Source organism: Condylura cristata, unplaced genomic scaffold, assembly GCF_000260355.1.
Source record: "Condylura cristata isolate star-nosed mole 26May11 unplaced genomic scaffold, ConCri1.0 scaffold00028, whole genome shotgun sequence".
Taxonomy (NCBI): domain Eukaryota; kingdom Metazoa; phylum Chordata; class Mammalia; order Eulipotyphla; family Talpidae; genus Condylura; species Condylura cristata.
Window position 1 is genome coordinate 5814794 of NW_004567129.1, and position 15742 is coordinate 5830535.

The 15742-nt window shown below is 41.2% G+C and overlaps 1 protein-coding gene across 1 annotated transcript in view; it reads right to left on the bottom strand.

Moving 5' to 3' along the window:
• Positions 1-15742, bottom strand: part of HSD17B2 (hydroxysteroid (17-beta) dehydrogenase 2) — a 58457-nt gene that overhangs the window by 2711 nt on the left and 40004 nt on the right. The window contains exons 2-4 of the mRNA XM_004690158.1: positions 14490-14702; positions 11257-11442; positions 7204-7341 (exon numbers count right to left, since the gene is read on the bottom strand). Coding sequence (XP_004690215.1) covers positions 7204-7341; positions 11257-11442; positions 14490-14702 — 537 coding nt within the window. The remainder of the gene's footprint in view (positions 1-7203; positions 7342-11256; positions 11443-14489; positions 14703-15742) is intronic.

Below are 15742 nucleotides of genomic sequence, written 5' to 3' on the forward strand. Positions count from 1 at the left end.
GGGGAGGGAAGTGCATGGGATTATGGTGATGGCACATGGGTGACTTGGTGATGGGAAACCCGCGGGGATTACAATTGAGATGGGAAAAAAATGTAAAAATAAACTGTTCTAAAATAAAAAAAAATATATATGTCTTATATCATTTATCCTATATTTTAAAATATATACTCAGAAAAATGAAAAGATAATGAACTGAACAGCCTTTCTAACTAGCAACCAGAGCAAGCCAGTCCCAAAGCAGCTTCCCGTTAACAGAATAGACCATTATTTTTCCAGGTTTTTAAGTGTATAGTAAAATCATACATTGAGTTTTGAGATTCATCCAGGGATTGTGTGGGCATTCTCATTGCTACATAGTTTTCCATTGTGTAAATATGCCATCAGTTATTTATCCTTTATACAGAGCCTCCTCAAATAACATCATTTGATTCACAGGTAACAAAGAGAAAATCTAGGCCATGTTCAACAAAATGATATTTAATAGCCTGGCTTCTATATAAAGTGGTAGTTCCCAAGAACCTATTGACAACTCTAAGTGAGGATTCAGCGTCCCATTTGGGTTATTTTAGGGTTGGAATTCTCATATATAGTGCTGCCTCAAGCATACTAGCACATGTCTTTTCATTATATTGCACACAATATAAAATAAAATACACACCATATAAATATAACATGTTGTAACAGAGACATTTCCATAAAAGGGAAAGGAACATTGTTCTCCATCCCACTTAATGAGGGGCAGTCAAGGAAAGCTTTACAGCACAAAAAGTGGGTTCTGGAGGGAGACTCGTGGAGAAGGGTTTTCTTGCTTCACAGCTTTGGACTAGCACCAGAGGTGGAAGGGGCTGGAGGAGACAAGTAAAGGAGATATATGTAGAGGCATGTGGAAGAGACACAAGGGTGAGAAACACTTGGGGAGGTCGACAATGGCAACCATTGTCTTAGATTTTGCTCCTTTCATCCCAGACTTCCCTGGATCCCTCTGCCCCTTTCCTGTGGTTCCCCAACAGAAGACACCTCAGATTTGTGACAAAATTTGGGACCTCTGTGGCCCTACTTTGGGTCAACCCTATTTGGCTGGGCATTTACCCATGAAGGGATGGGTAACTTTGGAGTATTTTATTGGGAAACTATTATCCTTTCCTCTCCATATATATACACACTGATCCTATTGAAGTTTTTCTACACTGAAAGTGTGCTTTTTCTTTGTGCACTGATGGTCTTACCTCTTCAGAACATGCAAATATGAGTGTCCTGAGATACCCCTTAGTCTGAGCTTTAATGTAGACACATATACATACATGCATACATAATTATTTAAATAGTATTTAAATTATAAGTAATGCCTGCTTCTATAAATAAAATTAAATGTATAACTGTCAATAATATTTCATCTATTTAAATCATAAATTAAACTATACAGTATGATTTAAATATGTATATATAAATATAAATGTAGTTTATAAATTATGAGTAACAATATCAATATATTTTAATATACAAGTAATACCTGATTATTATATAAAATTTGGTTTTATATATAAGTTTACTTTGTAATAGCAATGCCTGTTTTTTTATGTGTAAGGTGAATACATAGTTAGATATATTTTTTTTAGTTAATTTCCTTTCAGATAACTAATAATTTTGCTCCTTGTTCATGTGAACATATGTACTTATAGAAGGCTTTGGTTTAATATAGTTTTGTTATTTTCAAAACAAAAAACAAAAAGAGGCCCTCCCTGGTGGCGCAGCGGGTTAAGGCACTGCACTGAGAAACTAAAGCCACTTCCGCATGAGTTCGATCCCCGCCTGCCCCGGAGGGTGACCACATGGCGAGGCAGACCTCTCCTGACCCGCCCGCTGCTCCCCTCAGCAGTGTACTTCGTCGATCTGCCTGTTCTGCTTCCCGCTCTGTCTCTGGTGAATCCTCTCACCCTCCGCATCTCTGGCCTGTACCCCAGTTCTGTATGAATAAATAAATAAATCTTTAAAAAAAAAAAAAAGAAAAAAAAAAGAAAAATATTTTTCAAGGAATTTGCTTTTGCTTTATTTTTTCTCTTTTTCTTACTTAGTAATAAATCACAGATTTGCTTCCTGTAATGCTATAGCTTTAAACCCAAGCAGCACAATTTTCCACAGAACAGTGTTTAGTCAACTGCTCCTGTAGCAAACAACTTTCACAGGCTTCACCATTTCAGGTGATGTTGCAGTAAACAGGTTTGGACTTTGGGTTTCCACATTCACTTTTGGAGATTAATATCCCCAAAGTGTGGCTGCCTGTCAAAAGGCCCATGCCTTTTGAATTTAAACAGCCATTGCCAGATTACTTTCCAGAAAGGTTGCAGCAAATCATGCTTCCTCCTGCAAAGTGCCTGGTTGCCTAGGGATTGCTGTACAGATGAGCTTTTGTTTGCTAGTTTGGGTGACTCCAGATATGGCAGAGATGAGGGAAGAAGGGGAAGGGAAACCTTGCTTGAAATGTAAGCCAGTGAAATCCAATTATACTCATAGAAATACAGGCAGGATTTCAATTGCTCATTTCTTTTCATGAAGGCACAACACTTAAAGAAATGAGTACCCTGACAATTACTATGGAGCTTCTGGGACTTGAAAAATATATTTGCATGAACTATTGTTTCTCTTTCTACCTCTAACTCTCGGTGGGGATTCCTTTTCTTCTCAATTTCCTCCCTCTTTAAACCCCTTATGAACATTCTAATAACTCTGGTGGGTAGACTGCCCAGTCACAAAAGCTCTTTTTCTTGGTGACAAAACCGCCAGCCTTTTGTCAGCTTTCACCGGCCACTTTTGACATTCACCCTTCCCTGTGCTTGGGAGCTATGCACAATAAAACTGTTAAGATGTTCTGCAACCAAATCCTGGCTCTGCATCATGTCAGTTCTGAGGCTCAGAAAGCTTGGAAACTTCTGAACCTACAAAATAGGAATATTATAATGCCTGTTTCACAGCAGGTTTAAGTAAGGTTGTGCACATGAAGTGCTTAAAATTTGCTATGCATACAATATATTTCAGCCATTTTTATTACAGGGCACTAAAAAATATGGTGTGTCTTTTTAAATACCTTCAGTCTCTCTTTGTTCCCCTAAAGATTTCTTGTTATCACATTCAAGCTCAGTGTCCAAACACAAATCCCCAGTTATCTTCTCTAGTCTCTTGTTTTCAGAGAAGTCAAGTATCAGCTTTAAATTGAGCTTGATACAGAATAAAGAATGTGATGTCTACACTTAAAGGATCTGGTTTCAAATCCATACTATGCTATGCCAGACCCCATAAAGAGATATATGTAACAGTATAATCCCCCTATGCAGGATTACAGAAATCCCCAGAGGGGATTATAGAAAGGGGAGGTTCCAAGATAGGGTGGAGCTGAGCAGTGAGGGGAAGCTAGAAAAAAACTGGAAAAAGGATTTAGGAATAAGAAGATTTGGAAGAGGCATGTGGAACAGAGAGACATGTGAAGAAGCAGCTATCACTTCTCAGCCTTGGACTTGGACCAGGGAGTTGGGGGACATGGAAGGAGACAATTAAAAGAGACAGATGTGAAAGTGGGAGACTCTTGAGGAGACTGGCAATGGCAGCCTTTATCTTGACTTGGATTTTGATTTTGCTCTTTTCCTTCCAGACTTGTCTGGTCTCTTCTGCCCCTTTCCTATGGTCAAGCTTCTGGGACTCAGTAGACCTACTTTGGGCCAACCCTGTTGGGCTGGGCATTTACCCCAAAAGCAATAGTAACTGAATTTTTTATGGAGAAGCCATTTTAATTATAGTCTTTCTCCTCTCTCCATTGCTCATTAGTTGTATTGTTAGGGGGGAAAGATGTCCTAAATGAACTCTACAGGTACAGGTTTTATGGTACCACTCCTACTCCTCTTTAGAGTGTGCAGGTTTGGGAGTTCTGGAGTGCCCCCTCAGTCTTCCTGCTAATAGATTTGATGCCCAACATAGAAGGGATATTAAAGTCATCTGTAGTTAATCAGTCCTACGGGGGAAAAGTTGGTGTCCCTGTGGCACTTGCTACCAGAAACACAAATGTGGTTTTTGTTCTTTTAGTGCATTAGTGTTTTAGCTATGTGTAGATTTGTTCCTAACCCTATGTCACAGTGCAGGGAAATAAAATAATTTCCATATGAAACACCCAAAAGTTATGTGGGTAAATACCCAGTGAAACAGGAGGACCCAAAGGCCCAAAAGCTTGCCACCTCTAAGGCACCTTCTGGTAGGGCAGAAAGGGACAGAATTCCTGAAAAGCAAAATCAAAATACAAGTCAAGATAAAGGCTGTCCTTGTCAACCTCCCCATGGACCTCTCACCCATGTTGTAAGTTTCATGTGTCTCCTTCCATGTCTCCCAAGTTCCTGGTATAAGTTCAAGACCCAAGAAGCAAGCACAGCTTCTTCCCATGTTTCTCTGCTCCACATGCCTCCTGCCAAGTCTACTTCTTGCTCTCCATCCTTCCTTCTTCCAGGCTTCTCTTGCTCGATCCTCCCTTGTGTGGCACAGGGAACCTGGAATCTCCCTTTTTCCTGTTTCATTTATATTAGAAAAACTGACTTTGATCTTGTAGAAACTTTGTGCATTTATGTGAATTTGTTTCTAGTCATCGGTTCAGAAGTCTGATTTTGTAGAAATTGTTGTGTGCAGTAGTAAACAGTTTTAGTCAAAAGGTAGTATTAAGTTCAAACCACATGACTAGATCAAATATGGAGTACACTCTTCTTGACTCTGTTTCCAAGATGGAATTTGAGGCCATATGGTAGGCTGCTTTGGAAACTCAGAATTTTTGATGACTTTTTTTCATTTTGGTCTCCCGCTAAGATTATGCTTTCTACTTATGCCATCGTTGGTTAGCCTAAATTCAATTCAGTGACTTGGGGCTCTGTTTGTGATCTTTGCTAGAACATGGCCCTAGTTAGCAATCCTGAAGGTAGGTTTGCTTTATTCTGTCCCTAATATTGCCTATCTATCCCAGCTTCACCTGGTGATTAATGTCAATCAAACTTACCCCCCAGGGCTGTGGTGCAGCTTAAGACATAAGTAGAAAGGACGTAGAAATTGGAACAGTATTTTAGAAAAGTTTGGTATTATGTTGTAAAGTTGAAAGCAGTTAAATTCTACTTGTCAGTAGACTTCTGAGTCTGTGTGGAAAGAAAATTCACACACATACCATGGTTCATGTGTTAGAAGATCCATAGTAAATTGTTCATAATTGTTTCATTTTGGAAGTAACTCAAATACCACATCTACAGTAGAAAAACCATATCATATTCACAGATTATACAGCAACAAAAATGAAACACAGCAAATAGGTGAATTTTGTGAAAACAATGTTGATGAAAAAGCCAAATGCAAAAATACATATTGATTACATTCAACCTTCAAATCCAGGACAGCAAATAACTCTGTTGTTTAGGGATATACCTACAGATATAACATTGCAAAGAAAAATCAATTACTGTTACAAAAAGTAAGAGAGTAGTTACATATTGGCTGGTGGGAGTGGGACTGTGCTTGGGCAGGATCATAGATGGGCTTCTGGGTAATAGCAATGTGTTGTCTTTTCATCCAGACATTAATTATGTGAGTTTTTATAATTTTTTAAAATTGTGACTGTATAAATTTCTCAATTAAAAAAAAAAAAGATCAACATCCCCCCCCCCCAAAAATGTGTGGACAGTGGTTGCAACCTAAGAGCAGTTCCCATAAAATGTCAGTTCTAATATATTCAATGAATCCTCAAAAACATATCTTTTTTAGAAAGGTTTATTTATGCATATAGAACTGGGGTACAGGCCTGTGGTACAGGGGTGGTGAGAGGATTCACCAAAGACAGAGTGGGGTCAAAACAGGCAGACTGACAAAGTACACTGCTGAGGGAAGCAGTGGGTAAGACAAGAGAGGTCCGCTGTGCCATGAGGGTCAGCTCATGGGGAAGCTGCAGCTGGGGAAGCTGCTGTGGATAGCTTTGTGGCACTGTGCTTTAACCCATTGAGCCACCAGGGAGGGCCCAAAAATAAATCTTAATGGCAGGGAAATTTATTCTTAATTCCAAATAGCCTTACCTCTTCTTGTGGGAGGTTTTCTTAGAGTGCATCAACAAACATTCAACCTTCCTAACAAGTGCAAAATGAGATTCATAAGTTTCCCCCTTACCTAGTTATCAGCTAACTTCTCTGTGTCACTCTAACTCAGCTCATATCATCCTTGACATTTTTGCCCACTCTCCTCCCCCATCAATTTCCCCTCAGTTCCCTTCCTCTACCAGAGTCCCCAAAGTGGCAACTGCCCTCAAAATTTCATCTTCCCAGGCCTACCTAGTGGCATAGGGGTTAAGTATCAGCACTATTACTGATATGGACTGAATGTGATCCCCAGCCAGGGAGCTGACCTGCATGGAACAGCAGACATCTCCTGTCTCATCCACTGCTCCTCTCAGCAGTGTATTTCAGCAGAGCTGCCTGTTCTGCTCCCCACTCTGTCTCTGGTGAATCCTCTCATTCCCTGCACCTCTCACCTACACCCTATTCTTTAACACAACACCCCCTAAAACAAGTTCCTCTATCACCTTCAATTGACCAACCGTTCAATTGGGGCTCTCAATCACTCTTTCTGTCAGTCTCCCTCCCAGGGCTTTCACCACATTGTGCTCCTCCAGGACAATTCTGTGAGATCCTAGTACCAACTTCTTAAAGATAAAAGTTCAACCTTTCTTTTTAGACTTAATTTTGTGGATTTAGATTAACACACAAATCTCTAGGGTTTGTTCTTTGGTGTGTCAGCAACCCCCACCCACCCCCACCACTTGATGTTGTTTTATTAGGTGTGCTTTTTCATATCTCCACTGAAATCACCAATTAATGTTTGATGGCCCAGAATGATTGAGCCATGAGGTGGTCTGTGTCTGCCCACTCTTCAGAAACTGAAGGAGGAGAGAGGGAAGAGGGCCATGGCCTTGCAGGGTGGAGGGGAGGTAGATACTATACACTGGGAAGGAGGCATTTGTCTAAATTGTATTTTATCCAAATCTCAGGTCTTTAGTGGAAAGGAGCAGGGCAGAAGTCAAGTATTGAAGAAACTGGCACTTGTCCAGTACCCTGCTATTCTTAAGAGACCCACTAAGGGGTTCACTTTGAACTCCATCAAAACAAGAACCCTCTGAATGAGCTCCAGAGCTCAGGCACTTACTCGTTTTGAAGCCCGCAGGTTGGATAACAGAAACTTTAACTCCCCATTTGGAAAGTTCTTGTCTCATGACAGATGAAAACATGGTCAGAGCTGCCTTGGATGAGCCATACGCTGCCAGCCATGGCATGGGGGCGCCTCCTGTGGGATTAATAGCAAGGGGGTGGGGAACAGGGATGTTTTCATTTGATTCAGTAGATACTTAGAGAGCACCAACTGCAAGGGTAGAAATTGGCTATCGGGGTAACTAAGGCAGATACTGGACATACTTTCATTTCAAAGTACTATCTGGCTTCCTTTCCTTCTACCTTCTTGACTTCTCCATCATAGCTCACCCAGTAGTAAACCAAGTATAACCAAGTATAAGGTGCCATCTCTCCCATCTTCTAAGCTATTGCAATAAATGTGATTTAAGTAGGATAAAGAACATTGGTCCTGGGCTCTGACCAGCCAGTTGGGTTCACTACATTCGGAGATTCCAGATGGATGTATCTTTTATTGGGACTGTGGGAGGGCACTGTTCAACCTGTTACAGCACCTGTAGTTGAACAAATTGACTGATATTTGTTACAACAAGGAGTAACAAACACACACCTTGGGCAACTGGGAGCAAATGTTCCTTATCCCATCTAAATTGCTTGTATATTTGAAGGTAAGTGAGAATGAACAAGTTTGTTCATGAATCAACTGTGAGAGATAAATGAGGGAAGCAAAGGAAGCCAGAAAAGGGCAGTTACCTTTTGGAGTAAGGGTCTAAGGTAATTAAGGTTTGGATCTTAAGATGAGACTATCCTATTTTAGGATGGGCCCTAAGTCCATGGGTGGGTATCTTTATAAGAGAGAGGAGAAAAGACACAGGGAAGAAAAGAAAGCTAAGTGAAGATGGAGGCAGAGACAAGAGTAATGCTTTTATAATGCTTTTATTATTAGAGTAATACCTGGGATGGCCAGAAGCTGGAAAAATACAAGGAGAAATTTCCCAATTTCAATTATGAAAAGAGCATGAACATTGAAATTGAGATACCTGGAATAGTTGACATCAATATTATCACTAACCTGACATTATTATTATTATTATTGACTTTTTTTTTGCCCCAGGCCCCCTCTCCTTCTAGAGGGCTGTCAGTCTGTGATTTTTAATTTTATCCTTCCAATTAGGAGAGGCTGTGATGTTGGGATTTATCAGAAAAAAAAAATATATATATGGTGTTTTTTCCTAATACCATTGGAATTTAGAGTTCCTAAAAACCACTGGAACTTCCTAAGTGAAAAGAACTTATAGGTATCTTTTGTTATGTTAATGAGGTGGTCTTTAAAATTACCCCAGGTAGCCACAGAATGAAGATTGGTGCCAAGGAAACCTAACTCTTGATTAAGGAGTTGGAACTTTCAGCCCCATACCCTGACCTCCAGGGAAAGGAGCTTGTGATTGAACCTAATACAATGACCTATAGTTGATGATTTTATCAATCCTGTCAAAGGAATGAAGGCTCCATAAAAATCCAGGTTAGCAGACATGTAGAGTGACTCACCCTGAAGAGGGCATGGAAATTCCAGGTACCTAGCTATCTTCCCTAGGCATCTCTTCCATCTGCCTGTTCCTGAGTGAAATCATTTATGACAAACCAATCATCAAAAAATGAAATGTTTCTCTGAGTACTGTAAGCCACTCTAGCCAAGTAATTAAATCCATGGATGGGGGTCTATGGGATCCCTGATTTATCACCAGCCAGAAGCACATGTAACAACCTGGGCTTGTGATTGGTCTCTGAACTGGAAGGAGGGCACAGATGTTGTGGGACTGGACCCCTAACCTGTGGTGTTTGATGCTATTTCCAGGTAGACAGCATTCAAATTGAGTTGATCTGTGTCTGAGCACTGTGGGATGGTTTGGGGGAACACTTACCCTTATGTATACAAACATGAAGTTGATCTCATGCATTTAGAAGCAAACTGACCTATCAACACCCAGTCTCCTGTACACGGAGTCCTCATATGGATGTGAAAAGGGAGATGATTTTACCATTTATTCCTGGTGATATAGGTGGAATGTAGAAACTAATTCCCAGGGGCCATTTTTGCTACTGCTTAAGAGAAGATGGTGAGAGAAAAGAAAGCAGAAAGTTAATGGAGTGGGGTCAGGAGGAAACAGGGAGTAGAGGTGGGGGACAGTTACTAAGTTCTCATCATTAAACCATAGTGAGTCAGCTGCTCTTCAATTTCTTGCTCAAGTTCCTTTGGGGTTTGGCCCTGAAACTTACCAGGAAGATTAGAAATATTGAGACTGGATACAAAGAATTTGTATCTCAGCAGGAAGAATAGGAGTATGAGACTTGTTTAATACCACTCTAACTTTCCCTCCAATGGAAATAGATAACAAAAGATACAATGTTCTGTCTTGGAAAAGCTTTAAAGTTGCAATGTGACTAGGCTCCTATGCTTTGTGAAGTCTTCTCTTCCCCATCCATTCATCCATTTTTACTTAGTTGTACACTTGCATTTCTTCATTTTTTAATTGAACATCTACTACATCCCAGACAGTGGGCCTACATAGAGCATAGTGTAAGCATAGAAGTGAAAACTAAGGTAAAATTTTATGAATGAATGAGCTACTCAAAGTTGAGAACAAAGAAAAAAAATTCTGTGCGATTGTGTCAAGGATAAGGCAATGATCAAACATTTCAGTAAATATTTATTGAATGAGTAAGACAAGGAGCATATGAGAATCTTCCAGAAATACCAGATTGTATTAGGTTAAATTTCCTCACAGGTCAAACATTTTAAAGTGAAGGTCAGAGCAACATTAAGAGTGAAATAGAGCAAATACATTTTCTCTGGATGTGCTTCTTTAGCAAGGTAGCAAGAAATTAAAATACTCCAGGGTTCACAAATAAATTAAAATATAACACTCTGCTCTTAAACACTCTAGATGCCTCTCTCCTGCCTACTCCTGCTCCCTTCCTCTTTTCCTTCCTTGATTTATGTCCCTTCCCTCCTTTTTTTCCCATTCTACTTCATCCCTCTCTCCCTCCCTCCTCCTTTTTGCCTTCCCTTCCTTCCTCTTCAAGTTAGCCAAAAATTTTAGTGACTTTCACTTATACAGCAATTCATATCAAGGTGGTTACTGGGGTAAAGCTAGGATTGACAATTACAATTGACAATTATGTAGGAAATAAAAACTCATCCTCCAAATTCTTAAGAATTTTTGTTTATATTTAAAAGAATAGTTGTGCCCTTTATTAGAAACAAAATTTAGAGCCAACTGATGAAACAGGAAAGAGTGGTATTTCTCTCTTCAAGGCCAGGTCCTAGAATTCAGGGCCCATGGGTTTTCCCTTCTCTTTCATCCATGCATGGTCCAAAAGACAACCTTACAGTCATTACTCAAAGATGAGTAAGTCTTTGAAAGAGCCCAGTGCAAAAATGTCAGTTTTCAAAGAAAGATGGGACATCACATGGGCATTGTTTACAGAAAAGAAGATTGTGAAGCCTTGTGTGAGGCAGTGCACTATTTATTCTTTGAAATAAAAAGAGATCAGTTACTGAACATCACACCTTGAACTAGTAGCCTCGAGACTGTAAAAGGAGGAGGATGATTTAGTAAAAAACACTAGTAAGCAGCCAATGGAGGTAGATAAGAGCCAACAGAAGCAGGGTATTTTCTGATTTACTTATCAGGAGTGGCGTATCATGCTGAGTTGTGGGGGGGGAGGTGTACTTGAAACAGGTTCCCTGTAGTGCTAATATTGATGACATATAGTATATCCTACCCAAGTCTAGGGCATCTGTGCATTGACGATCACGCTGTGAAAATACATAAGAATCTTAAATACCCAGTGCTGAATAGATGAATCAGAAGATAGATGAGAGTTGTACAAGAACAGATTTTGAAAGGAAAGCTTTATTGTATTAAGATCAACAATAAATACAAAACTTGACTAATCTTGGTCCAACCCTGCATGAGCATGTTTGCTTTCTTGCTGAGCATAAAAAGAATGTGGCAAGCTACACCTTGTAAGCCAAGCACTATATGACTTTTGGAGAAAGACAACTCACCTGCCATGCTACTGATGTTCACCAGCCTCCCCCTGGATTTCCTAAGAAGAGGCAGAAATGCCTTGGTGACTTCCACTGCTCCAAAGAAGTTCACAGCCATGCATTGTTTGTACCCATTCATGGGAATGAGCTCCCCGTCACCTGGTAAGCCTAAGACTCCGGCATTGTTGATCAGAGCCCACAGTCCTAAGGACAGAAAGGAGATCAGGAAGACTTTTAGCAGTACATCACATCTGGAATCGGACAGCCCCTTAGAGATTTAGGTTCCAGGCAGATGACTAAAATTCTTGAACCTCAGTCTCCCTGAATATCTAAAACCACTGTCTTAGGAGGTGGTGTGGAGAGTAAATTTGTATAATATTAGGTTATGTCTGGAGAGGTATTCTCTTTTACTGCTAAGCCCTTCCCTACATCCGGGCAGCTAGATATTTGCTTTGTTTGGGGAGGGAAGACCAAAAAAGACAAGAGTAATAAGAGTCTCCCTCCTCAAAGGCACATTTAGGACAATGCAAGATGATAAGATCACTTCTTCCCTGCTCCCTAGAGTAGAAAAGGTTTCAGAGTCCTGGGAAGCAGGAAATTAAGAGATGAGTTACTGAGACCACTTGACCCCTGTTTTACACCCAAATAACTAGGAGGATTTGTTTAAACACAAATCATTGGGCCCCAAATGCCAGAGAATCTGATTTTGTGTCTCTGGAGTAGATCCATGAATCTTCATTTCTAACAAGATCCCAGGTGATGCTGAAGCTGCAGCTCTGAGCCACACAGCTGAGCCACTGCCCACAGGCCATGCTTTCCAACCTTGACTGAACATTAGCATCACCTGGGTGGTGGTGGTCAGTATGATGTTTAAAACCCCAATGTCCAAACCACATCCCAGCCTATTAAATCAGAATGTGGGATGGAAAAGAAGGAGAGGGGATGTTGGGCATTCGCAATTTTTCAAATTTTCCAGATGGTGCCAATGTACAACTAAGCTTGTGTATCACCACCCTAAATAGTAGGAAAGAGTTAATAAATAAACTACAGATGTTTTGAGGGTAGGGGATGGGGCAAAGGAGAGTGCCAGGTCCTCTTTACCTGAGAAGAACAGTAACAGGACCACGGGTATATACCCAGGACCTAGGCAGACCTGAAACAGATGCTTGGAATAGCCCTAAGATTTTGGCACTTTAGAATGGAGGTTCTCAAGGTGTGGTACAAATCTACAGTATCTGCATTAACTTATTAGTTGACAATTTGTTATATATGCAAATTCTGCCACCCTACCTCAGAACTTCTAAATTAGAAACTGTTGTTGAAGTTCAGTTCTGGGATCTGACTTGTCCTCCAGTGACCCAAAGTCACACTCTGGCCTGAGGACCTGTGATGTCTTATGTGAATGCATGTTGATACAGGAACAGTTTGTATGGCCTCATGGATAGCAGGTGGAAACAGCTATAGGAATCCTAACAGAGCCTCTTCAGGCTTTCAGGGGGGTAGGCAGCAGTCCACCTGCAAGAGGATCAGACAGTGTTGGACATCCTGGTGGACCAGCATGAAGCATTGTTGGTCAAAGACTATATGTCCCAACCCTGGAAATGTAGATGTTACCAGTGACTGTCAATCCCATTTGGCAGAAAGAAGGCTCCAAACAGAAAGTGAGTTGAGTTCGAGAAAATAAAGCTCTATTTCTGCACATTTGAATAGGTGCTCTGACATTTATAAAAATAATTATTGAAAACATTAAGTGAGATGGTGCGTGGCTCCTTATAAGAGCTGGACAGCTATTATGAACAGAATGGTGGTGTGGAGGGATGTCTTCTTTTTAACAATGGATCATTTCCATTCACTCAGTCTGAGCTCACTTGTGACCTGTCAATGTGCTGACCCATCACAATGGACTTCGGTAATAAGGCATTAATACTTAGGTGATTGGTAGCAGTTGGTATTAATTCATAATTAACAGTATGTTCATTCTAAACAATACACTTTATAGAAACTGCACAATTGCTGGCCCTCTTCCAGGAGAGTTTTTTGGTTTATTGGCAATTATGAACTCCCCTATTTCACTGTTCCCACTCATCTTAGAGAAACTAGGTTGAGAGAGCCTTTGAGAACATGAAAAAGTTATGTTGGTAATCCTTCCCAGGAAGTCTCCTTCCTTCCAGAATGTTGGCCCCAAATCAGAAGGAGTGATAATATACTAGGACATGTCCCTGGTCTGTCAAGCACACCCCTTCACCAAGGGAGACAGGCATGGTCTCACCATATCTATAACCTATTCCTTTATCAAGGGTTGATAGACCATTCTGTACCATGCTCTGCACCAAGGTGTCCCCAAATAAAACACAACAAAGTCTCACAGGAGGGACAAGCTCAGTCCTGTCAGACAGCAAAGACCTGGGGACAGCAAACTGCCCCTCATATGCTGGCCCATCCCTCAACTTGCTAACATGAATCCCAGATAACCCACAATCTATTTCTCTCCCCCTCTCACCTGTGAGTGTTGAGTACTTACTACATACATAGGCACCACGCTTAATGTTGGGTGAATGGAAAATAGGTGTCCTTGCTGAATGCCTGCTGAGTGCCCAGGACTCATTCTAAGTGCTCTCTATATAATCCTCCTCCTCTGACTATCAAATGAAGCAGAAACCATTTATTTCTTGGTGCTGAGATCTCTGCTGTAAAAAAAAAAAGGATAAGTGGGAAGTGCCTGAAACATCCACAAAGTGGATGAAGTTTCACATGGGACCAGCAGGAAGAATGATCAGAGAAGCAGGGGGACCCCAAACAGGGGAGGGTAGTTAACATGGGTAAATGCTGCAGAATGGTCAAAAGCTTGGTGGCTGGGAGCAACAATGGGCAACCAGACCAGTCAGGCAGGCCTGGAGAGAACCAACATCAGGTTGGTGGAGGGCAATTGGGTTCCAAATCCAAAGTGCTGGGCCAAAAAGAAGGAGAAGAGACAGGGCAGTGGCTGGGGGAGGTCTGTGATTCAGAGGCTATTTTTAAGTCTATTTGGTTGAGAGGGAAAAAATGAGGAAGAGGCAGATGATAAGAAGCAGAAGCATGGCCCAGACCTGATTCTTGCTACTGTAGCCCACATCTAGTAGGTGTTCAACAGGCTTATTGCAGGGGAGCTCCCAGAGGGGCACAGGAGACAGGTAGTCACCAGCAGGAACCAGAGGGTGCTGGTGAGGAGGGCAAAGAGCGATTTAGGACTTTGGTAGTTACACGGGCAGTACCTCTGTTCTGCACCTTCTCCACCACTTTGCTGAAGGCGTCTTTTATCTGCTCTGGGTCAGTGATGTCCAGCTGGAGCACGGTGAGACACTTGGAGCAGGTTCTCCGCAATTCTTCTGCTCCTGAGCCCTGTGCATTCAAAACTCCAGCAAATACGGTAAAACCCAGCTGGTCCAGATGCTTGCACAAGGCGTTGCCAATCCCGGAATCACTACCTGCATTACAAAAGAAGCTTAAGCCAAAATGAAGGGAGAAATAATTTTATGAAGAAAACAATGCTTGCTGTTTATTGATGTCCATGTTCTTGGAGAGAATGAGTATTGACGTTTCTTTATTTGCTAAGTGAGACATAGGCAGACAAGCCAAAACAAAAAGAAAAAGGTGAAGTAGAATTTGGGGTGAGGGCATAACTGAAAGACTGATACTCCAAAAGTCAAAGAAGGAAGGAAAACCAATACACTAAGGGGGATATTTTCATTCCTTTCTGATGAGCGGTGTAACCAACCTCTTGAGCGGTGTAACCAACCTCTGTAACATCTTCAGAAAACATTCACTACAAACTCATACTTAGTTTTATGTTTTGGAGATGTTTGGGTCTTGCTTCAAACTGGACACAAGGTAACCAGAGAGGCTGCTAAGAGGATCCAGGTCCTTCTGATCATGAAAAATGAAGGTGGTGCTTACCTTCCTCATTTCTCAGCTCTTTCCCCAAGCTGTTGAATAGACATCAACCTTAGAAAACAAACTAGCTACCAAAACCAGATAGAATGCTAGAAATCAGGGAAAACTGAGCATAGCATAAGACATAAAATGCTTATTTTATGTATCAGGTCTCCTAGATCTGAAATGGAGGCTTATTCCAACCCAGTCTGGACAGGATCACGGACCCTGGAAAAATGGCTTTGCAAAACATGACACTGAAGATGAAGATATCACAGACAGAAATACACCCTCTAGGTCACGCTAGATCAAACAGGTTACAGCTCTCTACACCTTCCAACATAAGAGGTCATCTCTCTTTGGCTGCAGTGTGGTTCCTTCCTAAAAACCTTGGAGGATCATGCTTGCCAGTCTTGGGAGCTGTCATTAGATGTCCTCTCTTCTCACCCTGCTATCCAAGAACTGGGAAACCCCAACTCAGAATATGCTGAGAATCAACCTAAGAATCAAATTGTGAGTGATTAAAAAAAGAAGTCCAGCTTCAAAATGAACAACACCTTCTTGGAGTCTGAGCACAGGTAGTACTGACCCCCCC